This window comes from Panthera onca, chromosome A1, assembly GCF_046562875.1.
Source record: "Panthera onca isolate mPanOnc1 chromosome A1, mPanOnc1 haplotype 2, whole genome shotgun sequence".
In the NCBI taxonomy this organism is placed as follows: domain Eukaryota; kingdom Metazoa; phylum Chordata; class Mammalia; order Carnivora; family Felidae; genus Panthera; species Panthera onca.
This window is the reverse complement of record NC_138339.1, coordinates 215,824,339-215,851,062: the sequence shown is the minus strand read 5'-3', so window position 1 is coordinate 215,851,062 and position 26,724 is coordinate 215,824,339. Positions and strand designations below refer to the sequence as shown.

At 34.8% G+C, this 26,724-nt stretch overlaps 1 protein-coding gene across 9 annotated transcripts in view; it reads left to right on the top strand.

Annotated features, from left to right (window-relative positions):
- ZC3H13 (zinc finger CCCH-type containing 13) overlaps positions 1-26,724 on the top strand; it is a 96,474-nt gene that overhangs the window by 13,350 nt on the left and 56,400 nt on the right. For 7 of the 9 annotated variants that reach the window (XM_078433519.2, XM_078433521.2, XM_078433516.2 and 4 more), the window contains exons 5-8: positions 7,852-7,902; positions 13,763-13,871; positions 22,622-22,761; positions 23,362-23,522. In XM_078433519.2, the coding sequence (XP_078289645.2) occupies positions 7,852-7,902; positions 13,763-13,871; positions 22,622-22,761; positions 23,362-23,522 (461 nt within the window). The remainder of the gene's footprint in view (positions 1-7,851; positions 7,903-13,762; positions 13,872-22,621; positions 22,762-23,361; positions 23,523-26,724) is intronic. The other 2 variants (XM_078433528.2, XM_078433535.2) reach the window with 1 other exon arrangement.

Sequence of the window (26,724 nt, the reverse complement as noted above, 5' to 3'; positions counted from 1 at the left end):
TGGTGACTGTTGGAAAATGGTGTGGACAGGTGTGAGAATAGCTCTCAGCCTTCCTGTCTAATCTAAATTGGCTTTAGGCCCTTTATAGGAGATGAACATCAGCTTTGGAGATTTAGGTTGTTAACAGATACCTAAATCTAAGTGTGTTGCTGATCATAAAAGTTTATATGTTCAGCATTATCAGTTTAGTAGACAGCTAAGTTGACATTACATTAAGAAATTTAAAGCCTGGGGCACCTGGGTGTTTCAGCCAATTGAGTGTCAGACTTTGGCTCAGGTCATGATCTCACAGTTCATGAGTTCCAGCCTCGTGTCCGGCTCTCTACTGTCAGCGCAGAGCGCACTTTGGTTCCTCTGTCTCCCTTGCTCTCTGCACCCCCGTCTTAAACATTAAAAAAAAATTTTAAGCCTGATTTTTACTTTCTCTAGAAGAGAAAGCCCTCAAAGGTGCTGAATGCCATGCATACCTCAGGGTTATAGTTAGAAGATTCAAGAGTGATAAGGTTTTAGGAAATTGACTATCCAAACTTAGAGAAGACTGTTAATAAGCTAGGATACCGGGGTATTAACTGTTTAGAGTGATCTGTCTGGCAGGATAACAAGTGCTGTTCGTTTCTGTGATATTCCTACTGCAGCACATGGGCCTGCTGATCTTAATGTAATAAATTTCTATGGGAAAGTCATTTAGTTTAGGTAGGGGCACCTGTAGGTTAGATAACAGTGTTGCTAAGATAGGTTGTGTGTGATTTTTCACAAAATAACTATAATTCTACCCCTTCTGTCCCACTGAATCCAGCTCCAGTGTGTCTGAGTTATGAGGTGGATAACCCATGATCTTGTGGGGAGACATTCATCAGTAGATAAATTGTAATTCTATAAAGTACGATAGTATGACAGAGAGATGAATAAAACACACAGTGGAGAGAGTAAATACCTCCATGGGGAACCACAGAACATTTCACAGAGGGAAAGGATATTTGCCCTGAGTGTTGAAGGATAGGTAGGATGAAAGAGGGGGCAGTGAAAGTTTAGGAAGAGGAAAAAACCAACACACTAACAATAAGGAGTTTTAAAGGACTAGTGTGTTTGAGAATCTGTGAAGATATGTGTTTAAAGAATGGAAATTATAGCATGTGAATTTGTGATAAGGGCTGAAGAGGTGGATTAGGTCGATCAGATTGTGAATAGTCAATGTGTCAGTCAGGGTTTGGCAAGAGAAAAGAGATTTGTACGCCAGGAATCTATTCTTGTTCACAGATTCGCCTCTAGACCCTGCAACTAGTAAGTTCACTTAATGAATGAAAAGTGATTCTGATGTGTAGCCAGTGTTGGAACCTCTGGTGGTCTTGGGCATCTGTGCTCCAGCGGGGCTGCTGAACACTTGAGATGGGGCTAGTCTGAATTGAGCTGTTCTGTAAGTGTAAAATACGTAGTGAATTTCAAAGCCTTGATATGTAAAATAAAAGTCAAGTAGCTCATTAATAATTTTTGTTTACATGTTGAAATGACAATATTTTGGATAGACTGGCTTAAAGATAATCAGAATTTTAATTTTCCCTGTTTCTTTTTTCTTTTTAATATGGAAACAGTGATACCTGAAATTACATATGTGGCTCATGTAACATTTTTACTGCAAAGGATGTGTTTGGGCAGTCTGACCAAATTTAACACAGTGGAACTAAATTTAACACAGAGGCGCGAGGTAGAGTCAGTAGGATTTGATGACCAAAAGAATGAGTGGAGGGGACATGTTAAACCTAAGTAGGTTTTCGATACCATTAAGTAAGATGGGGAAGACAGTGAGTTGAGTTGTGGCCCCTTTTGTGTACTAGGCTTATATCACGGACAAGTAATTTTTGGCACTATTTTCAGTACTTGTACGGATGCTAGTATGCTATTAGAGTCCCTGTTGACATTCAGTTGCATTATCTTATGTTTAAGAGTTCCAGAATAACAATAATATCACTAATAATATTACTGAGAACAGTTTAAGATTTCTTTGTAGTTCTTAGGATATATCCCATTAGGGAAATACCTGTGAAATCTGTTAAGGACATATAATCAAAGTATTGTATGTCAAGTCACTTGAAACAGTTCTTCTCTGAGGTCAAACCACAAAATTGGTAACAGCTGCATTGCTTTATTTAATTTTGTTTTTTGTTCTAGGGTTTCTTTTTATTTTATTTCATTTTGTTTTTTCATCATAAAACATTTACATGGTTGCAGAGTTAAATCTCCCAAACAGTTTACCTTCAGAAAAGTCTTTTTATCTCTTGATTGTTCCACCCTATTACCACTAGGTAACCAGTTTTAGTAGTTTGTGGATTATACCGCTGTTTTAACACACACGCATACAGATCCAAATTGTATGTATATGAGTACATACACAAATTACTGTTTATGTAGGGGTATTTCTTCTTTTTCTTAGATAAAAGGTAACATACTGTATACATTTTCTTTACCTTGCTGTGTTTACTTATTACTGTATCTAGGAGACCATTCCATAGCAATATGTAGAGATGTTTCTTATGTCTTTTTACATTTACGTAGTACTTCATTGTATGAATGTATCATACATTGTTTAATGAATGCAGTCTTCTACTGCAGGCATTGATTTCAGTCTTGCTGCAGCAAATAGAACTTCAGTGAAGAGCTTTGTGCACTTGTTTTTGGGTTTTTTTTTAAGTGTGTCTTAGGAAGAGATAAAGCCCTCAAATGGAACTGCTGTGTCAAGAGTAAAATCCTATGTAATTTTGCTAAATAATGACAATTCTTTTTCAAAGCATTGTTGCCTGCAGTGTATGATGGTGCCTTTTTTTTCCCTACTTTGTTAGCATATGTGGTCAAATTGTTGAATTTTTGCCAATTTGATAGGAAAAAATAGGGTGTATAATTTTTATTTATGTTACTCTTATGAATGAAGTTAGACATCTTCCTATAGATAAGGAACATTTTCTGTGAATTCTGTTCATGTCTCCTGCCTATTTTTGATTTTTTTTGGCGGGGGGAGGGGGAGGGTTGGTTTTTTCCTTTTCTATTTTTAGAATTCCTGTCTTGTAGGGATAATTTATTTATGATATTGGGTGCAGATAATTTCCTTGTTTTTTCATTTATTTTATTTTAATACTTTATTTTTCAGTTTTAGGTTCATAGCAAAATTGATCAGAAGGTACAAAGATTTCCCATATCCTCCCTACGTCCACACAGTCACAACCTCCCACACTCGAAATATCCTGAACCAAAGTGATACATTTCTTAAAATTAGTGAACCTACATTGACACATCATTATCACTCAACGGTCATAGTTTGTATTAGGATTTACTCCTGTACATTCTATAGGTTTGGACAAATGTATAATGACATGTTCACCACTATAGTATCATACAGAGTAGTTAGACTGCCCTAAAAATTCTCTGTGCCTATTCATTTTTCTTTCCTATTATCTCCTAGTAACTACTGTTTCTTTTACTGTTTCCAGAGCTTTTCCTTTTATAGAATGTCCAGTAATTGCAATGATACAGTATTGAAACGTTTTAGATTGGCTTCTTTCACTTAACAATAGGCATTTGAGATTCTGCCATGTCTATGGCTTGATAGCTCATTTGTTTTTAACCCTGAACAATATTTCATTATCTGGATGTGTCAGGTAATAGTTTATCTATTCGTCTTTAGAAGGATACCTTGGTTGCTTTCAAGTTTTGGCAATTTTGGATAAAGCTGCTATAAACATCCTTGTTTGGGTAAATTCCAAGGAATGCCACTATAGGATTGTATGGTATGAGTATGTTTAGTTTCCTAAGTTTTGTTTCTCTAGTTGAGGAAGTTCCCCTCTGCTTGTAGTATGCTAAGAGTTTTTATCACGAATGGATGTTAGATTTTGTCAAATGCTTTCACTGTATCTATGGAAATGATCACATGATTTTTTCTTAAGTCTGTTGATGTGATGGATTATTTTAATTGACTTTTGATTGGTGAATCAACCTTGCATACCTGGTATAAATCCCACTAGGTTGTGTTGGGCAGATCTTTTTATATATTGATGGATTTGATTTGCTAATATTTTCAGGATATTTGCATCTATGTTCTTAAGAAATATTTGTCATTACAAGAAGATTGTGGTGTCTTTGTCTGGTTTTGGTATTAAGTATTTTGCTATTAAATGCTGTCTTCATAGAATGAGTCAGGAAGTATTCTCTCTGCTTCTATTTTCTGAAAAAGACTAGAGAATTGCTCTAATTCCTTTCTTAAATGTTTGATAAAATTTTGCATGTGAATCCACCTGGGCCTGGTGCTTTCTGTTTTAGAAGATTATTAATTATTGTTTCAGTTTCTTTAATGGATATAGGCTTACTCAGATTGTCTTTCTTCATGTATGAGTTTTAGCAGATTGTCTTTTTTTGAGAAATTAGACTATTTCATATAGGTTATCAAATTTGTGGTCGTAGCATTGTTTGTAGTATTCCTTAATTATCCTTTTAACGTCCTTGGGATTTGTAGTAATGTCTCCTCTTTTGTTTCTGATATTACTAACTTATGTCTTCTCTCTTTTTTTCCTAGTTAGCCTGACTAGCTTATCGATTTTATTGATGTTTTCAAAGACTGGCTTTAGGTTTCTTTGATTCTTCTCTGTTGATTCCTGTTTTCAATTTTGATTTCTGCTCTAATTTTTATTCTTTTTCACTGCTTACTTTAGATTTAATTTGCTGTTCTTTTTCGAGTTTTTTGAAGTGGAAGCTTTGATTATGGATTTTAGAGTTTTAGAAATGCTGTAAATTCTTCTCTAAACCCTGCTTTCACTGCATTCCACAAATTTCGATAAGTTGTATTTCAGCTTCATTTAATTTGAAATATTTTTAAATTGCTCTCGAGGTTTTTTCTTTCAGTCATGTGTTAATTAGAAGTGTGTTGTTTAATCTCCACATATTTTGGGATTTTCCAACTAGCTTTCTGTTATTGATTTCTAGTTTAATTACATTGTGGTCTGGGAGCAAACATTGTGTGATGTCTGTTCTTTTAAAAGTGTGTTTTATGGTCCAGAACATGGTCTGTTTTGTGGTGAGTGTCCCCTATGAGCTTGAGAAACATGTGTATTCTGCTGTTGTTGGATGAAGTAGTCTATAGACGTCAGTTGTATCCAGTATAGATTGATGGTGCTTTTGAGTTAAACTATGTTCTTACTGATTTTCTCCTTGCTAGATCTGTCCATTTTTGACAGAGCGGTGTTAAAGTCTCCAACTGTAATAGTGGATCATGCCTTTTCCTTACAGTTTATATCAGTTTTTACCTTATGTATTTTGACACTCTGTTGTTAGGCACATATATATTAAGGATTTTTATGTCTTCTTAGAGAATTGACTGCTTTATCATTATGTAGCGTCTCTTTTTGTCCCTGGTCACTTTTCTTGCTTTGAAGTCTGCTCTGTCTGAAATTAACATAGCTACATCCACTCTCTTTTGATTAGTATTAGCACAGTATATCGTTCTCCATCTCTTTTCCTTTTTTTCCTGTGTCTTTATATATAAATTTATTTCTTGTAGACAGCACGTATTTGGGTCTTATTTTTTAGTCCACTCTGACAGTCTGTTTTCATTGATGTAGTCCATTGATGTTTAAAGGAAGTATCCATATAATTGAATTAATGTCTATTATATTTGTTACTGTTTTCTGTTTGTTACCATTGTTCTTTGTTCCTTTTGTCTTCCACTCTTTTTGTGCCTACTATGGTTTTAATGAGCAATTTTATATTATTCCAGTTTCTCCTTTTCTAGCGTATCAGTTTACTCATTTTCACTTTTTTATAGCGGTTGCACTAGAGTTTGCAGTGTACATTTACAACTAATTCCAGTTTACTTTCAAATAACACTCTAGTGCTTCACAAGTAGTCCAAGTACTGTATAATAACAAAATACTACTAATTCTTCCCTCTGGAATATCCTAAGTGGTACTGGGATTTTCTGCTCTTTAAAGGTTTGGTAAAATTCCCATGTGAAACCAACTGAGTCTGGGGGCGCCTAGGTGGCTCAGCCAGTTAAGTGTCCGACTTCAGCTCAGGTCATGATCTCGCGGTCTGTGGGTTCAAGCCCCGCATCGGGCTCTGTGCTGACAGCTCAGGGCCTGGATCCTGCTTCAGATTCTGTGTCTCCCTCTCTGCCCCTCCCCCATTCATGCTCTGTCTCTCTCTGTCTCAAAAATAAATAAACGTTAAAAAAAAAAAAAAAAAGTCTGGTACTGTTTTATGAAAAGTTCTTTATTTTTTTATGGAAATTAGATTTTTGGCTTTGAAGTCAATTTTGTCAAATTGTATTTTTCTAAAAAATTATTTCCTCTGGGTTTTAAAACTTTCTACATAGAGTTGTGAAGAAATCTCATGTTTTTCTTTATTTTTCTTTGTTCTAATGCCTATTTTTATTTTGTTATGTCTGATTCGGGATACTTTTGTTTTTTCCCTTTTTTCTTGATTTCGGTTAGCCAATGATTTTCAGAGAGTTGGCTTTTGGATTTATAGATTAGTTCTTTCTCTTTTCTAATACATTTATTTGTTTTTTCTTTTATTCTGTCTTTGCTTTACTGTGTTCCTTTTTCTTTTTGAATTGATTGAGCATTTATTTATTCTCATTTGATTTATATTAGTATTAAAGCTTTTCTCCATTAAAAGCTTTAGCTGAGGGGCGCCTGGGTGGCTCAGTCGGTTAAGCGCCCGACTTCGGCTCAGGTCACGATCTCGCGGTCCGTGAGTTCGAGCCCCGCGTCAGGCTCTGGGCAGATGGCTCAGAGCCTGGAGCCTGTTTCCAATTCTGTGTCTCCCTCTCTCTCTGCCCCTCCCCCATTCATGCTCTGTCTCTCTCTGTCTCAAAAATAAATAAACGTTAAAAAAAAAATTTTTTTTTAAAAATAAAAAAAAAAAAAAAAAAAGCTTTAGCTGAGTTTATGGATCTGATCTTATATGTCATGTTTTCATTATCATTATTTTCAAGAAATTCTCCTCTTTAGGTTTGGATTTTACCTATTATCCAATAAGTTTTTAATTGTACATTTAAAAATTTTAGGTCGAAGAGCCTTTTGTTTGTTGTATGTGTGTGTGCATGTGTGTGTACATTATCTCTATTAAAAACAATAACTTTTTTGCTATTACTCTTTATATTTCTATTTTTTTCAACTTTACCGAGATTTTTTTTGTGGCCTAAGGTCAGTTTATCTAAATTTTCCCTGTGTGCTTGAAAGGATGGAGTATTTCCTATTTTTTTGGTTTTCAGCTTCTCAAGTATATCTAAAATATCTACTGTTTTGATCTTCTCTATTTTTAATATCATTGTCTACTTGAGGTCTTGATTTGAGACTATCTTGTTGAAGTGTCTTGTGTCTCTGTCTACTTTTCCCCACCTCTCTTATACTTGCTGCACTTCACTGTGTGTATGATGCACAGATACAACGATAAAAACTGTTCTTTTTTCATGGTAATGTTTTTAACGCAGTGTTTAGAGAGGACTTGATTTTGGTGATCTGTTGAATGTCCTTTGAAGTATAAACCTTATTTATTTGTGGCTCTGCTTATTGTGAAACAATGTAATTTTTGTGATCACTTCATAAAAGAAAATCTCCATTAACCCTATCATGGGATTTTTCTTCAGTGGTTATAAACAAAATATACTACAGTTTCCCAAATACAGATCTACATTTCTTAACTGTCTGTGTTTCTGTAATATTGAAAGGATCTGAGATTGTAATCTATGAATAATTTAAAATTTCGCAATGTCAGCTTGTTCTAATAGCTATCTATAGACTGGGCTGAGTTAGCTGGGCTAATGTTCAGGCCAAAAATCAATGAACCATTATTGTTCATTTTTTAAAGTTTTCAACCTTCATCAGAAGTGTCCACTTGAAAAGGTTTCAAAACATTCAGGTGAGAACCATAATCTCAGTAATAGTTTTTTCTGATTGTTAATAGCTTTGGTGTAAAAATGTGGTAATAAATTATAGGCAAGAAAAATGTGGATCAACATTAATCCTAGAGCTTCTGACAGAAAATTAAGAATTCACTAATAATGTTAGTATTTTGTGTAACTAAGCATATTTTTAGAGCAAAAGGGTTGGGAATCATTATTCTTTAAAAGATGGGAAGACAAAATCCTTTGTATGAAACATTGAGTGTTTAAAACTTGATATTCTTCAATATAATAGAGAATTATTACTAGGAACAATAATAGCTTTAAGCTAGTAATGGACAAATTTACACAGTTTTAAAGTGAATATTAGTACAAGGGGGGAACTTCATTGGTATATAAGGGAGTTATTTTTTGACCAAATGTTCTGTGATAATTTTTATCTATTAGTTGCAAAGGAAGTTTCTCCAACTAGTTTTTTTAATTTTTTAAAGAATGTTTGTTTTGAGAGAGAGAGAGAGTGTATGTGTGTGTGTGTGAGAGAGAGAGAGTAGGGGAGGGGCTGAGAGAGAGAGAGAGAGAGAGAGAGAATCCCTGCAGAGCCCCATGCGGGACTTGATCTCCCAAACCATGAGATCATGACCTGAGCCGAAATTAAGAGTCTGAGGCTTAACCACCTGAGCCCCCGAGGGACCCCCTAAGTAATTTTAGAAAGGTGTAAGGAAATGCAATGAGATTATGTGGGATAAATGGAAAAGATAGTTGAAGTACATTTTTTTCCCCTTCCCATCTTCTTTGTCTCATCTAATACATATTAATACCATTCCCTGTCATTAACAAAGAACAAACGTGTTTTAGGGATAAACAGACTTTAGGAACAAAATGTCAGTTGCACTCGTATGGCCTAGGGTGGCTTGAACTAATAGTTGTGGATAAGTCAAAGGGAAATAGTTGGCTCTACTTTAAGCAGTAGACAAAGCTTGATGTGATTGCTAAAGAATTGTTAGGCTTTAAAAAATTTATTTTTATTTTTTTAGAATTGTTAGTCTTAACTTTCCCTTTCAGCACTATTATGGACTATATACTTTGAGGGTCCTCTTACTACAGTAAAACTAGATCCTGAATAAGTGACAACAAACACATTTTAAATGCATTGCTGCTTTCTCAAAAATGTAAAACAGCAGCAAAAACAAAGAAACAAGAACAGGGAATTAAATAGTAAATGTGAAAGCTAGTGGTGACCTTACGACTTTTACTAGTATTAGAGCAGGTCAGAGACTAAGCCTTTTTGGTCCATCTGTGGAGACAGAGTTGTTGAATTGGAAGATGGAGCTGAAAAATTTATCCAGAATACAGCACATAAATACAGGTTACAGATAATGTTGAAGAGATTCACAAGTTTGGGGGAAATACTTAGAAAGTCTAATGTACCTCTCATTGGAACTCCAGGAAAAAAATAGAATGTAGGAGAGTCAGTTATTGAAAGGAGTAGTGCTATGAATTTTCTGTAATTGATGAGACAAAGCTACAGAAGGCACAATACATATCAAATGGAATATTATTATGCAGTTGTAAAATACCAGAATCATGGAGAAAATACCAGAAACACCCCAAGAAAAAAAGGGAACTCCTCCTACAAAGAAGCAACAGAATGACATCAGTAACAATGAAAGCCAAAAGACAGTGGGATAATATTTCCAAAATGTTAAGATAAATCTGTCAACCCATAGTTATATATCCAGCAAAACTGTTTTTTAAGAATGAAGATATAATACAGACATTTTTAGATAAAATCGAGTGTTGGCTACTAGGAGAACTTCACTAAATAGAGAATGTCTAAAAAGACACGCGTCAGGAAGGTAGTGCAAATGATTCAGAAGGAGGGTCTGAAACGTGAATCGTAAAGGCGAACAGAGAAAATGTTTACTAGGTTGGACAGTCTGTTTTGTGTTGGCCTATGAAATTGTTGCAAGTGTGGCCTTGTACTTTGAAGAGGTGAAGCGTAGTTCCAAAAGTGTGGTGTAGATTGCTTTGCACTCACCAGAACCCATCCCATCACTTTTTCATTTTGTAGATGCATCGTGGTTTTGGGGAATTGACCCTGGTTCACTGCTGGGGCCTGATTAGTCTAATTCAGTCATAATAATCCCATTCTCTTTGCTAATTCGGTTGATTGAGGAACCAGGCCTGAGTCATTTCACCTGTGGCCATTACTTTGGTATTAGTTTTTGATTTATTGATCGGTTTGTTAATGATTTAGATGTGGTCATGTGACTGAAGTTGGCCCACTCAAACTGAAGGAACGAATTCTCATTTTGTGAGTGAGGGAGAGCACACTGGGAGAACCTAGATTGCTTCTTATGGGAAAAGAAACATGCCTTAATGTGAAGTCAGCAGTAGGAAGGGCAGAGCTGTGAGAGGAACAACACAAGAAAGTTTGATGTCTAATGATTTCAGTATGTTACTGCATCACCCAGCCCTGAAGTTCACCTTATTTTATGTGACTGTACTTCAAACTTACGTAGTTTGTAAGCTTATAGTACCTTGTGTAAGCTCCACCCAAAACTTATCCTGCAAAATAAGTTAGACTTTATTAATGCAAGTATAATTTCAGTTCTACACCAGGAGAGGCAGAAGCCATATGCTGTGTGCTGCTGTGGCAAGACTAGATTAATTTTAGTTTTCATGTTTTATTGAATTACATTGGCAGATTGACGTGCCCAGGGAAAATGACAGAGTGATAAAGTGGGAAAATTCCAAAATGTTGATGTGTGATCAATGTGAAGTGTATCTTTGGCCTTGTCTAAGAAGATGTTGAAGAGATTTAGTAACAGTGTTCAGATATTTAAAGGGCTGATGGGTGACAGATGTTTAGATTTATTTTCCCATGATCTAGAGGTCGGAACTGATTCCAATCAGAAATTCTGGAGAGGTGTAAGAGAGTTGTGATCAGTATAAGAAAGAATTTTTTGATACTTAAGAGCTGTCTGAAAATGGGGACTAAGGGGCATAACAGTGAAGAGAGATCAGTGGTGACCTAGGGAGTAAATATTTTTCCTTATATTCATCTACTAAGACTTCCATAGGTATATGATATTTAAGAGATTTCCTACATAGGGCAAGAGAAGGTTGGATTATGTTATTTACAGAGACTCCTAACATTTTATGACTTTAGTTGCTAATCAAATTATTGTAATAATTGGTTTTCAACTTTTTTTTAGCCTCAGAGCTTTTTTTAAATCAAATTCTTGGCAATGCCTCTTTACTATCTAAAATTAAAATTCATGGGGTGTCTGGGTGGCTCATTTAAGCATGCGACTTCGGCTTAGGTCCTGATCTTGTGGTTTGTGAGTTCGAACCCCGCATCAGGGCTCAGCTGACAGCTCAGAGCCAGGAACCTGCTTCGGATTCTGTCTCCCTCTCTCTCTGCCTCTCCCCTGCTCACACTCTGTCTCTGTCTCTCAAAAATGAAAAACCTTAAAATTTAAAAAGATATTAAAAAATAAAATTCATAATGAATATTACCTATCCATACATATGATGTTTATGGAATAAATGTGAATGTACTGTAAACTAAAAACAAAATGAAAATAATTTAAAGTAAAAGCCTGCAATCATTTATTGCATTTCTGAAATGTAAGAAATTTTTAATACCAGCTTTTCTAAGTGAGGCATAGATTTGTTTGACAGCAAAACCTAATTTTAATTGACATGAAGCTAATTATAGTCTTTATACAATTGGCGATTTCATGTTTTGCTACAAAAATATTAGTATGTTTGAGCACAGGTTGCTGCTGTAGACCCTGTTGGTGTTGTTACTTAGCATACTTTGAAGTCCAAAAAAAATTCTGAATTCTTAAAATATCTCATCCCAAGTGTACTGGCTGAAATGCTTTAGTTCATTAACAAGTATTTCAACATGTACATGTTCTGGGATGACTAATTTAGAATAAATAATAAAGTAATCAAACGGCTGCACATCTTTTTAAAAAATGTTTTTAATATTTATTTTTGAGAGGAGGGGAGGAGGGGCAGAGAGAGAGAGAGGGAGAGAGAGGATCCAGAGTGGGTTCGTGGGTTCTGTGCTGATAGCAGAGACCCTGATGCTGGGCTCTAACTCCGAACCGTGAGATCATGACCTGAGCCAAAGTCATGAGATCATGACCTGATGCCTAACCGACTGAGCCACCCAGCCCTCCCCACCCCCAGCTGCACATCTAATTAATATGTTTGCATTTAAAAGAAATAAGGTGACAAGCTACTCTGTCGTATTAAAAAAACAATAGCAATTCAAAAATTACATAATTTATTTATATAGGGTGAATATTGGAAATATTTATGTTATTAATGATATTTATTGAGATGATTGCATTTTTAGTTCTAAATCTGTTAAAAATACTTCGCTACACACTTGCAGGTTATTTTATTTTGCAGTATCAACTACTACTTCTCTGAAATCCTTTTCAACTAAATTAGTAGTTGGGTATTACATGCTACTTTAAGTAGAAAACTATATTTTTCAATAATTTGGAGACAACTTCCTATAAAATTTTTTTGATATAAATTGTACTGATGTAAGATTATAGTAAGTTTAATCCATAGAACACTGAAAAGTTACATGGGATATAGAATAGTTCCTCATTGATAATCCATGGAATATATTTTAAGAATAAAAATAATTGTGTCCCTTTTTTTCCTTTTGTCTTATATATAAATAGGAGTTAGTCTGTCCTTCCTTCCTTCCTTCCTTCCTTCCTTCCTTCCTTCCCTCCCCTCCCTTCCCTTCATACCTTCCTCCCTCCTAGTATTTTTCTATGGCTGGTTCCACTCTTGTAGAACCTTTTCTAATATTTTTGTCAGTCTTTATTTTCATACCATATGTGTCATTTAGCAAGTGATACACCATGACTTTGTACCTAAATATGTAAAATTTAGGGCAATTATAATATATACTAGATTTTTTTAAAAAAAGATTTCAGAGAGAAATTAATTTGTGTTGTAAGCAGCGCCATTTTATGTTTGGTAATGCCCAGAAAGAACTTTCAGCAATTAATGTCCTTGAGTTTTAGTTTCTTACATAGTCAGGATTTAGAGTGTTAATAAAAGTGAGACGCTGTGGTAGGAAGGTTAACAATTCTACAACACTGGTTATTTTCTTACCACGTAGTAAAATGTTGTTTGGAGTCTTTATCTTATATAGTTATTTAATTAAATTTTACAAGCTGAAACCGCCCTGTTCTGTTTGTAGGATACTGTTACACGTGGAATAAAATGTAAATTTTTATGTTTTTAACTATAGTATAAGGACTAATTTTCTAACCATTTTAGCCACCATTTTGATTTCATCAAAATAGGGGAACATCTTTTTAAAAAAGCATTTGTAAAATTACCAAATGAGTTTGGATTTAATCTTTAAGTGTGCAGGAAAATGCTGTTACATTAAGTGTATGGTAAGTTTTAGATCAGTATTTCTGAGTCTACTGTGAAAAATGTAGCCATTTTTAGTCATTTTTAGTCATTTTTTAGTATAGTCACTTAAAAATCCTTTTGTTTCTTTTTATCCATTTTAAACTGTCTTTTCCCCCTAGAAACTTAGAAGTAGAAACTTGGTATGTTTTAGACTATCCAGTGCTTAGTAAATATTTGCATTGTATATTTTAAAATCTTATTCCTTACTTTTACCAAGTTGCTGTTTGATAAAATACAGTGTTTTCATGATGGTGCTACACTAGAACTTGTCGCTTCTACTTAGTGGATAAGTGATTATTTGCTAGATTCTTTAATGAAACAAAGATGAAGCTAGAAATATTCTGTATTATAGTAACTATCTCGTAATGTTTAAAAAATATGGTAATCTGTATGTATATATATACTTTTTAGAAAGAATCTTCGAGAGGGAGACATAGGGAAAAGGAAGACATTAAAATCACTAAGGAGAGAACTCCCGAAAGTGAAGAAGAAAATGTAGAATGGGAAACTAATAGAGATGGTGAGTGCAAGAATCTTTGCTTATATAGTCAAGCTATTGATTATTCACTTTGTAGACTTTTTGGGTTTCAAAACACTTTTCAACTGTTATCTCCTCCTTTCAGAATCATCTTACTGCCGTCTTTCCACTTTAATGAGCCGTAATACAGAAAATAGCATGTGGAACAAAGTCAGAGAAGGCTATTCACACTGCATTTTTCAACTTCCCCATCCTCCCCTCCCCCCCCCCCCCAGGACTTCATTGGGCAGCATCACAGTCCTTTGAAATTGCATTACTTTTCTAAGTGTTTTTAGGCCCTTAAAAAATTAAGGGTTAATTAAAAAAAAAATTAAGTTAAAAAATTAAGTCTAAATTTTTTTTTAGTGTTTATTTTTGAGAGCACAAGCAGGGGAGGGACGGCGAGGCGGGGACAGAGGATCCGAAGCAGACTCTGTGCTGACAGCAGCGAGTCCCATGTGGGACTTTAACTCACGAGCCGTGAGAGTGTGACCTCAGCCGAAGTCAGACACTCAACCGAGCCCCGCTAGTGCCCCTAAATTTTGTTTGTATTACATAAAATATTAAAATAAGATTTTTAAATCTTAAAGATCTGGGAAAATTATTTCCAAGAAATTGTAGACTTTCACCTTTCAGAAGAAATCCAATTCACATACTAATTGAGACCAGGGATTTGTTCATGAGTAATAGCAAAATCATCTTTGCATCATTTAACAAGTTAGCATTTGTTTTTCATACCATGAATGTTCTTTTTCACTTTTATGACCTCTGAAGGTGAGCAGTAGAGCCTCACACTACCAAATAGAGAAAGGAAAGTCACATTTATTGAATGCTTTGGGTGTGCTGGGCATTTCAGTATCATTTATGTAATTACCTCATTAATTCAGTAGCTTTGTTACTCTACTTACACATGACAAAACTAAAGAATGTAAGAATTTAAGCAAGTTCCTTAGCAGTAAACTGAAAACTTAGACTAAGAGTTAAAAAAATTATAGTTTGTAGGCCAGCCACCTGTGTTTGCAAATAAAGTTTTATTGGAACACAGCCAGTCCTGTTTGGTTACATATTTCCTGTGGCTGCTTTTGACCTACCGTGGATGAGTCGAGTACTTACGAGAGCCAGCAGTCTGTAAGCCTAAAATATTTACTATTACATTGAAGAACAATCTCTAAAGAGATCTATTCTGAGACTTCAAAAGTATGCTAAATGCCTCTCCTGTAATTTGAACATCAGTATTTTTTTAGGAAATCCATTCCACTTCTGGACGGTGTTGTCTACTTAAAACTTACTCCTAAGAGCAGATAGGGAATTTCCTTATGATTAGTTTATTGGGATTTCATAAGTTAATGTAATACCTCTTACAAAATAGTAGTAGAAGCAGCTATAATGTCTCATTGTAGGTGACTAAATAGTTCATATATTGAAATAAAATACTATAAATCTTGACTGTTTGAGGTTGGATAGCGAACTTTGCCTAACTATGAAGGGATTAGCTAAACACACTCGGCATTCTTTTAATTTTAATTACTTTCGGATAAGAAATATTCTGAAATATACTAGATACCCCTTAATCTTTAAAAATAAAAATTTCTCTATTCCCATTTAAAAGCCTAAGATGAGTTTTCTCCTTGTCTTCATAGTAGCTATTTCAGACTCTCTCCTCAGATCTCCCCGTGGACCCTTCATGTCTCCTGTCTGCTCTTTAGTACACAGAGATGATGCAACTCACCATCTAGTAACTCCCTCAACTTCCTGCTACCACACTTACAAGCTGGTCTTCTTTTCCCCACCTGAACTTTATTCTTTCTCTTTTGTTCTTTGTAAGAAGCCTCCCTCTTGCTATATAAGGTTATCTACTCCTGTGTCCTGAATCTGATTTCCTCCCCCTTCTGCAATCTTGTTCATTTGTTATACATTCTCTTTTACATCTTTAACATCCATCTGGACACAATTTCTCTTCTCCCCACATGACTTTTACCCATCACCCGGCTTATCCCCACTTTACAACTAAATTTGTGAAGTAACTCTGTGCCTTACTGTCTCTACTTTTTTCACCTCATACTTGCTCAGTTTTCTGACCCATGTCTTCAGTAAAATGGCTTTTCAAGGTCACTGATGACCTCCTGTTTGCTAAGTAAATAGAGACATATTGTCTCTCTCTCTCTTTTTTTTTAATTGTTTATTTATATTTGAGAGAGAGAGAGAGAGACAGAGCGTGAACAGGAGAGTGACAGAGAGAGAGTGAGACACAGAATCCAAATCAGGCTCCAGGCTCCCGGCTCCCAGCTGTCAGCAGACAGCCATATACAGGGTTACAACCCATGAACTGTGAGATCATGACCTGAGCCAAACTGTGACTGAGCTACCAAGGCACCCTGATACTTGTCTCTATTCTGTAATCTTTCTGCAGCATTCGAGAGCCTTTTTGAAACACTTTGTCCTTGGATTTCATCTATCACTCTTCAGTTTTTCTGTCTTCCTTTGAAGCCCTCCAGTCTTGAACGGAGGCTCCTTGTGTTTTATCTATCCCTTAAATGTTGATTCCCAAGGTTTTGCTCTAGGCTATCATCTTTAAAAAAACTAAAGTGATTTTACTATACAAAAATCATTTAAAAGGTGAGTAGATGCCTTTTATAATAGTTGTACATATAAAATCTACACATGGCTATTACAGTTTTCTCTTGATTTGAACTCACAGGTTTTGATATTTTGTCTCTATGGGTTAAAACATGTTTGGAAGAATGTTGAAGCATGGATATAGTCATCTCAATCCCCAGATAATGACACTGAACCAATTTAATAGACTTTCTACGTTTTAAATCTGACATGAATAGCAGTTTTAGCTAGACTCAGAAGAAATTGCTTTGTATTAGTATTTCTCAAACTTTTTGGTCTCATGACGCTTTTCACTTTTTTTAAGGATCCCAAACAGCTTTTGACTTAGTGGGTTATTTGTTTTAATTCTTGCCATATTAGAAATTGAATCTGAGAAATTTTTTAAATACTTATTTATGAATTTATTGAACAGTGAAAATAATAAGCCCAGCATATACTTTTATAGAAAATAGATTGGTTTTGGAAACTAAAAATAAAATCACAAGGAGGGGGCAGTGTTTTACATGTTTTTGGAAATCTTTTTAACATCTGGCTTAGTTGAAGACATCTAGATTTTTATGTCTGGTTCCACATTCAATCTGTTAATGGTATTGCGTATCATGTGACTTTTGGAAAACCCCGCTGTATACCCAGGAGAGAATAGTAGACCAGCCACCCAAGTGATGTAGTATTGTAGAAATATTTTTCATCTTCTGAAACTCCAAGAATTGTTTTGGAGATCCCGAGGAGTCCTCAGACCCCTCTTTGAGAACCGCTTGTTTCTAGAAGTGGCTTCTGCTTTCAGTTGTTTTCCCTTTGCCTAGCCACCTCTTGTCAATTTTAATTTTTCCTTCCAGATGAAGTCATCCTTTCAGGGCGTCATTAGCATCTGTGTGTGAATGAATCCAGTATCTGGAGCTCTCAGTTGAGGCATCTGTCAACTGGATCTCTCTATCTGAGTTCCCTAAGACTACCACTTTCTACTGGGTCCCCCAAAGCCTGGGAGTTATTATTTGATATTTCTTCCCCTCACCCTAGATGTTCACAGAGTTCTGACATTTCTGCCTATCTTTCAGAACCACCTATTTTTCTAAATGACTACTAATATTTTAGTTAAGATATTTGTTTACTGCGTACAAATATATTTTACCACAATAGCCTCCTAACCTCATGCCTTGAAGTTATTAATCTTGTCTTCTAATTCATTCTCTACTTGAAAGCCAGAATAATCTTAAAAGAATTTTTTTAACTGAAGTGTAGTATACATTCAGAAGAGTGCATGATTCATGTGTGCAACTCACTGAATTTTCACAGACAGAACAAACTTGTATAATCTGTACCCAAGTCAATAAATAGAAAATTAATAGGATCCCATAAACCCCTTTGTGCTCCCTTTCCAGTCACTCACTCCCAACCCTCACCTCCCAGAGATAACTACTACCCTGATTTCTACCACCATTGATTAGTTTTGTCTGTTTTTGAGCTCTGTATAAATGGAATATATAGCAGTACTCTTTTTATGTTTAGCTTCCTTTGCTTACAATATATTTGAGATTAACCGTATTATTTATTGCACATAGTTGTAGTTTATTAATTATTATAGCTGTATAGGATTTCATTGTATGAATATGTCATAATTTATCCATTCTAATGGTGCTAAACATTTGAATAATTTCTAATTTTGAACAGTTATGAGTAGGGTGCTGTTACTGTTCTTAATCATATCTTTTGCTAAACTTGTACCCATGTCTCTTCATCTTATGCCTGGAAATTGGATTGCTAGATCATGGAGTTTGCATATGTTCATCTTTGGTAGATAATGTCAAATTAAAAATGATTATTTTTCATATGGTACTTTTTATCTTTTTCATCTTAGCCATTCTGGAGGTGTGTGGTATCTTAATTGTGGTTCTAGTGTGCATTTCCCTAATGACTAATAAAGTTGACAACTTGTTCACGTTTATTGACCACTGTACAATCTATTTTGTAAACTGTGTGTTCCAGACTTGCCTATTGTATTGCATTACCTGTTTTCTTAATTGTTTAGAATTCTCTATATACTTTGGATATAAGATCTTTTATCAGATATACGTATTGTGAATATCTTCTTCCACTCTCTGAGTTCCAGAATGCTCTTTTGAAAGAATAAATGTCTTCATTCCTCTGCATAAAATTTGGATTTCCCGGGGTGCCTGGCTGGCTCAGTTGGTTAAGCGTCCGACTTAGGCTTGGGTCATGATCTCATGGTACATGAGTTTGAGCCCTGCATTGGGCTCTGTGCTGACAGCTCAGAGCCTGGAGCCTGCTTTGGATTCCTTGTCTCCCTCTCTCTCTCTGCCCCTCCCCCTCTCATGCTCTGTCTCTCAAAAATAAGCAAACATTTAAAAAAAAAAAGCAAATAAAATTTGGATTTCCCATTGCCTTCAGGAACCAAGTACAAATTCTTACTGTACAGAACTTTTCATTATCTGGTTGCTGCCTGTATTTCCAACTCCTTACCCCCAAGTATGTTTTTTATTTGGTTCCTTAAACTTCATCTTATTTGTTTACCATACTGACTAGTGCAGTAACATAAAAAGGGAAAGTGTCATTGCAGTAGAAGAGGAAATAAATGAACGTATTTGGTAATCTTATAGGTGGGTACATTCTCCTGAAGTAAGGCATAAAACCCAGAAGCCTTATTTGAGTACATAAAGATTTAAATTTTCTGTGTAACTAAACTACAGTTTAATAATTAAGAAGTAGATCACCAAAAGGACATATTTACCATGTATAACATGTATAAGCACATGGCATAAGTACTATATAAACATATAATGAGCTCCACAAATAAAAGGAAAATACAGTCCAGTTGATAAATGGGCAAAAAAAATTAAATAGGTAATTCATAGAGGAAATAGAAATGGTCAGTTGGTACTCAGGCTCACTACAGAAGGAAGTCAAGGAAAATAAAAAGGTAGCATTTATTTATCTGTCATCAAATTGACAGAAATGAAAAATATAAACGTTAGAAATGGGAGTTTCCGTTGGTAAAAGCTGTTTTGAGGTGTAGTTTGGTAATATTAAAAATAAAGTTACACTTATCTTTGATCCAGCAACTCTGTAGCTTACGAAATCTGTTCTAGGGGCACCTGGATGCCTCAGTCGGTTAAGCATCTGACTCTTGATTTTGGCTTGGGTCATGATCTCACCGTTCAAGTACCCCATCGGGCTCTGTGCGCTGATAGCATTGGGTGTGCTTGGGATTCTCTCCCTCTCTCACTGTCCCTCACCTGCTCACCATTCTTTCACTAGCTTACTCTCTCTCAAAATAAATAAACATTAAAAAAAAAATCTGCCCTAAAGAAATACTTTGCACTTGTGAACCAAGGAAGGTGTCAGAATGTCCATTGAAGTCTTGTTTATAGAGCAAAATATTAAAAACAATGTGTATCAGAAGGAAACTGGTTCACTAAATTACAATGTGTTCATATTATGAAATGCTTTTCAGATGTTAAAATGGTTCCTCTTTGTATGATGTGGAAAGGTATCTCTATAGGGCATTGTGTGTAGTTTTAGTCCCATTATTTTAAAGAGCATAAATATAAAGGTTTATTTTTATGCATACAACACTAAACTAGTAACATTGTTATCACTAGAGTAAGGTAGCAGTGGGAGGAGTGTAATGGAATTTCTCCATTTACCCTGTGTACTTAAGAATTAACACTTTTAATAGCGAGAATGTATATATTAAAGACAGAAGCAAATACTCAACCGTAAAGTCTTTAATCCATATATGTATACCTTGTATATTTCTATGATTATTTGCATAAAACAGATTACTAGAAGTAAAATTGTTTTATTAAAGGGTATTAATGTTCTTAAGGCTTTTACCCACATTGCCTAATTACTTTCCAAGATAGATGTCCCAGTGTCCTAGTTTGCATTGTTAACCTTCAAAGAGTGAACATACCTTTTATCTATACCTTTGCTAATACCTAATACTATAATTAGAAAAAAGTACCTCTTTAATACATGAAAAAGGCATATTTAGGTACCATTTGCATTTCCTTCTTTTTGTGAATTGCCTGTTCATGTCCTTGCATTCTCCTTTCAATCAGTAAGAACTCTGTATGTATGAGGAATGTCAACCTTATGTATTGTATTTTTGTATTATATATTTTTAAAAATAGCTGCCTTGTAAAATATGCCATTCTAATTGTATTTAATATATTTCTAATGACTTAGACTAATCATCTATGTATATGAATCAGTTTTTATTAGGCAGTTATAATGATAACCTCAAGGTATGAGACACATTTTCTAAATTTATTAAATGGTTTCAGACTTCTTTTTTTTTTGTCAGGTTGCATCATGTCTGTTTTGTATTTCATCTCCTTATAGGCTAGGGAGACCTCTTCCTTTTGTTTATAATAGCTATGCATAAAATAAGAATAAATTGTATCTGAGTAAAGACTAGAGAGCTTTTCCTCTGAGCAAAATATATTATAGTACATTGACTCTGACATATATTTTAACTGTTCAGGCTTACCCCTTTGGTAGGATAGCTGGGGATTGAAGGACTGAAAGCCAACTTTTCATTTCTTACCTGTGTTCTATATTGGTGACATTTCCAGGTAGTAGTTTTTAGAGGGGTGCAAGGTATTATTGATAATACCATTAAAAACACTATAAATCATTCTTCACAATTAATTACTCTTCCCTTTGTTTTATACATACTTAGTATTTAACTATGGAATTTTATCTGCTAGCAATTTAAGAATACTGTCAAACTGAATCTTTGAACCCTATTATTCATTGATACAAAGTGTCTCAGAGTACAAAACAGTATACAGATAGCCATTATTTATTTAATTAAATTCAGTATTTCCAATCATTTTATCTAGTAAATATAGTTCTTAAATATAGTAAATTATATCTAGTAAATATAGTCCTTAAATATTTAGTAATTGCTTTCTGACTGAAAAATGTGATTTAGTCTATTTTATATATTTACTGAAAAATTGTCATCATCTTCCAATATAAGATGAGCAATCAGTTTAGTTACACAGAGGATATGTAGTTACCCCCTCTGTTCCCAAGCAAATAAATGGATAGTTGGAATTATAATGTATTTGATCTGTACACGACAGTGATGTTCATTTTCTTGTGTTTTCGACAGTCAAATAGGACTATTTATCGTCGTCGTTTTTTAGTTCTTCATTTTATTTCTTTACCCCAAGTTAAGGAATGGTGATCTTCAGTGCTAAAAGTTAGAAAAGTTAGAAAAGGCACCTCAGTTTGTTATCAGTGTAGCCCAACATTGTCATGTGTTAGGATAAGAGTCACTGAAATTCCTTCCTCTAGGCTCTTTGGCATTTATATATAACAAATGAGGGTGAGAGGCTGGGTGACAGTGCCAGTAGCCCCTGAAAACTTCTGCATGTTGCGAAGGAATAGCTCTGCACATCATTCTTTCTTTTTCTTTCCTGTTTTTTTTTTTTTTTTCCTTAACAAGTCTTTATATTTTTTCCACTGGAAAAAATGAATGGAAATAGAGACATCGTACCACATCTGTTGAGGAGATGGACAGTTCTGATCTAAGGAACTATCACAAATTGCTTATAATGGAAAAGTTACAGATCTTTCGGATGTTAGCTCACGTACACATTAGTGTTAAAATTACCAAACTTTACTTTTAGATACAAATCAGTTGTGTCACTAATAAAAGGGAAATATGGAAGCAATGTAGGACACCTAATGCTACCTTCATTTAATACTGATGAATCTTTAAGAAAGTCAAGGACATAATGAAATCATATATACAGCCTGAAATACTGAAGGCTTTGGTATTTTTAATACTTAGAATTTACATGTGACTTTTTTAACGGTAAAATTGTGAAATCCCATCTCCTAACCAAAAACCCAACTGCCAGACAACCCAAAATCACTTTAAGAAAACCCAAGTGTCTTAAAAATGTTTGGCGTTTCATAAAGAAATCAGCCATACTGATTTTAACCCTTTATAGAAACAGTATATATTTTTTATCTTTGAGAAGTATGTTATTCTAATGAAAGACCACCATTTTAATTTGCATAAAAAATTAGTTGAAAAAATTTCTCTAATTTTTGGTGTAATTTTGATAGTTTCTGACAAGTAATGGAATTTTATCTTAAAGATTCTGACAATGGAGATATTAATTATGATTATGTTCATGAGTTGTCGTTGGAAATGAAGCGTCAGAAGATACAGAGGGAATTAATGAAGCTTGAACAAGAAAACATGGACAAAAGAGAAGAAATTATTATTAAAAAGGAGGTATGCTATTGAAATACATGTTAGCAATTAATATCAACATGGGTATTGATCAGAGAACTCATTAGCCATTTGTTGTGTCTTAAATTGTATCAGGATGTTGATAAGTTGATCATGTTACTGTAAATCAACTACATGTTAATATTCACATTACTCTATTAGATAAATAGGAAATATTTTTGCTTTTGGACAGGTGAAAAAACTAAGGTTGTGCTGCATAGATTCACCGGCTAATGTAAATGGGATTTGAATCTATGTATGTCTGTTTCTTAGGCCTAAGCTATGTCTAGAATACTTGTTTATTTTTTAAAGACTAGGGGTACAATTTATTGGAATGTAATTTGTGATTTTTCTGAGGAGATTTTGAAATTGTATAATTTTGGTTTGCTTTGTTAATAATAGTGTTATGTTAGGGCAGGTAATTGTAATTAGCATATTGGTTAAAAGCACATGTTTAGAAGTCAGACTAACACTTGGTGGCTATAACAGCACTTAATATTTCATTTGACTTTTGGTATGATTTAGAAACACCTGCTTTGTTATCTGATTATAACACCCATGATTGAAGGAGTTTCTGATTGATCTACTGAATTCTTTTAAAAGGTTTCACCAGAAGTGATTCGATCAAAATTATCTCCATCTCCTTCTCTAAGAAAGTCAAGCAAATCTCCAAAGCGAAAGTCAAGCCCTAAATCGTCATCTTCAGCAAGCAAGAAAGACAGGAAGGCAACTGCAGTATCCTCACCCTTGTTGGACCAGCAGAGGTCAGTAGGGTGGTAAATAACGCCAGAATGAAATAGCTTTTTCTGAAGTGATACCCGAAATCTGAAGTGATACTCAGAAGAATTAGTAGATTACAGAAGAATCCTTGTAATACATTCAGTATTTAATGTAAGTTTTTTTCTTCTAAAATAAAGGTATGACCATATGATTTCACTCATATATGGAATTTAACAAAGCAGAGGAACATATGGGGGGTGGGGATGAGAGAGAGAAGGAAACAAACCAGAAGAAGAGACTTTTAAAGATAGAGAACAAACTGAGGGTTGATGGAGGGATGTGGGTAGGGGATGGGTTAATTGGGTGATGGGTATTAAGGAGGGCCCTTGTTGTGATGCGCACTGGGTGTTACATGTAAGTAATGAATCCCTGATTGCTACTCCTGAAACCAGTATTGGGTTGTGTGTTAACAGAATTTAAATAAAAATTTGAAAAGAAAATAAAGGTACAAAATGTTTCTGTTTAAAAGAAAATTGATAGAGAACAATAAAACAAATGTCTGTGTCCCATCTGCTGTCCTTCAGAGCTTTTTTTTTTTTTTTTTTTAAATAAAACATAACACACCTTTGTATTTTTGTCCCTCCCTCTTGAATTTGTTTTTGGTACTTGAGCATGTGTGTTTATACTTTCATGTGTATTATTTTTATCTACTTAGTCGTAGTACTTATATATTAAAGCTTTGCTTCTGCAACTTTCTTTTTCACTTAACATTTTTTATATTTGTATTGATCTATGTAGCCTTTTGTCATTTGAGTATTTATACTATGTGTTTACTCTTCTGTTGTTGAACTTATAAGTTGTTTTCAGTTTTTCACTGTTACAAATTATACACAGTGAACATTTTTCTTGTCTCCTTGTGCACATGGTCATGAGATTAGATTCTTAGTTTATACTAAGCAGTATGAATATATTATTTAGAATTACTGCAGTAGCCAGTTGAAATAAAAGCAGAAATGAGTAAATATTACATTGAGGGACTAAGAATAAGACAGAAGACATTTTTCTATTTAATGTCACTCTGTACTATTTAAATTTTTTTTTTAATTTTTTTTTTTTAACGTTTATTTATTTTTGAGACAGAGAGAGAGCATGAACAGGGGAGGATCAGAGAGAGAGGGAGACACAGAATCTGAAATAGGCTCTAGGCTCTGAGCGGTCAGCACAGAGCCCAACGCGGGGCTCGAACTCACGGACCGTGAGATCATGACCCGAGCCGAAGTCGGACACTTAACCGACCGAGCCACCCAGGCGCCCCTAAATTTTGTTTTAATGAAAGCGTATACACTAATTTTGTTCAAGGAAAAAAGCTAAATAAACTAACCTCTTTCAACATACGACCAGTTGGCAAACTATCTGAATCCACAATGAAACTCATATTTGTCTTCCTTCTAGTTTCTAGAGTTTTTAACCCTATTTCGGACTCCAGTTACTTTTTGCCTAGGTTATTGTATCATCCTTCTACTTTATCTAGTGTCCACTCTCCTGTGCACATAGACATTTCATTCCTCAACCCCCTGTATTCATTCATTTTACGGATGTTGTGAGAGAAATCTTGAAAGAACGATTGCAGTTAATTTACTATGCCATTGAAAAATTCTGTGGTTTTCCATTTGGTTGAATAAAATTCAGATTCTTTGTTTGTTTGTTTTAATGTTTATTCATGTGAGAGCTAGAGACAGTGCGAGCAGGGGAGGGGCAGAGAGGGGGGACACAGAATCAGAAGCAGGCTTCAGGCTCTGAGCTGTCAGCACAGAGTCTGATACAGAGAAAGAAAGGATCTAAAAATGATAGATGAAATTAATTGAACTCTGTGCCACAAGTGGGAGGTACATTCTGTGCCATTACGGAGAAATCAGTTGACTTAAAAAAGGTTGAAAGATCTTGTTGCCTTTAGAATGTGCAGAACCAATTTTGACCCCTGTAGTTGGAAGGCACTTGAAAAGCCTATATTGTAACATAATTGTGATTTCCAACTACGTATAGTTTTGAAGGAAATATGAAGAAATTCTATACCATAGTGAGTGTATTGATATAATTCTGTCGTTATAATAGCTTAGTCCCAAAATCTGAGTTTAATGCTACGGAGGTTTATTTCTCAAAGCAAATCAGAGTGGGTGTTTCTGATTAACAGGTGGCTCTCTTATGCATAAAGATTCAGTAACCCAGGCTCCTTTTGAGATGGCTTCACTTGGGTTTTGTGGACATCAAAAAATGGAACGCCTAAAGAAAAAAATTAATTGGAGTACTGCTCTTATTGGGCTCTACAGTTTACAATTGCCTGGAGTATGAGGATCATTTATTAGGCCTGGTAGTGGTGTACAATTCCACAAGCATTTTTGCCCAGAACTTGGTCACTTGGCCATATATCTCATTTCAAAGAAGTCTAGACAGTATAGTTCCAGCAGTGTGCCCAGGACAAAATTTAGTAAACACCTAGCTAGTCTCTGTCACAGGAAGTAATGTGAAAATACAGTTTGTGTCAAGAATTCCTCTATTATTTTATCTTTAAAATAATTTTTAAGTAATTTTCCATTGGGGCGCCTGGGTGGCTCAGTCTGTTAAGCATCCGACTTCGGCTCAGGTCATGATGTCACAGTTAGTGAGTTCAAGCCCCACGTCAGACCCTGTGCTGACAGCTCAGAGCCTGGAGCCTGCTTCAGATTCTGTGTCTTCCTCTCTACCCCTCCCCTTCTTGGGCTCTGTCTTTCTCTCTCAAAAATGAATAAACGTTAAAAAAAATTTTTTTTTAAATAGTTCACTGAGTTCTGGAAGAGGTTAAAAAAAGAAAACCTAGATATATCTTCATGAAAATTTTAATTTCTAAGGAAGAATTATAATCATCCCAGCTGAAAAACTGGGTAACATGCATAGGGAAAAAAAAATGGACTCTACATTTTTCATCTACACTAAATGTTATAAGATATTGTAACAATATTTATAGAGGTCTGAGGTAAAAGGATATTGATACCAAAATACTGTATTCAGTCAAACTATTGTGCAGGTATGAGGTAAAGACAGGTAACTTTGGATACATAAGGGTCAAAGTCACACCATTTGGATAAAATTATTTAAAGTGCTAAGTTAAAGAGAATATTCCACACCCAAAAATCACTTTTAGGTAGATTAAGTGTAAAAGACAGAATTCCCAAAAATTAGAGGACTGTTTTTGTAACCTTAGAGTTGAGA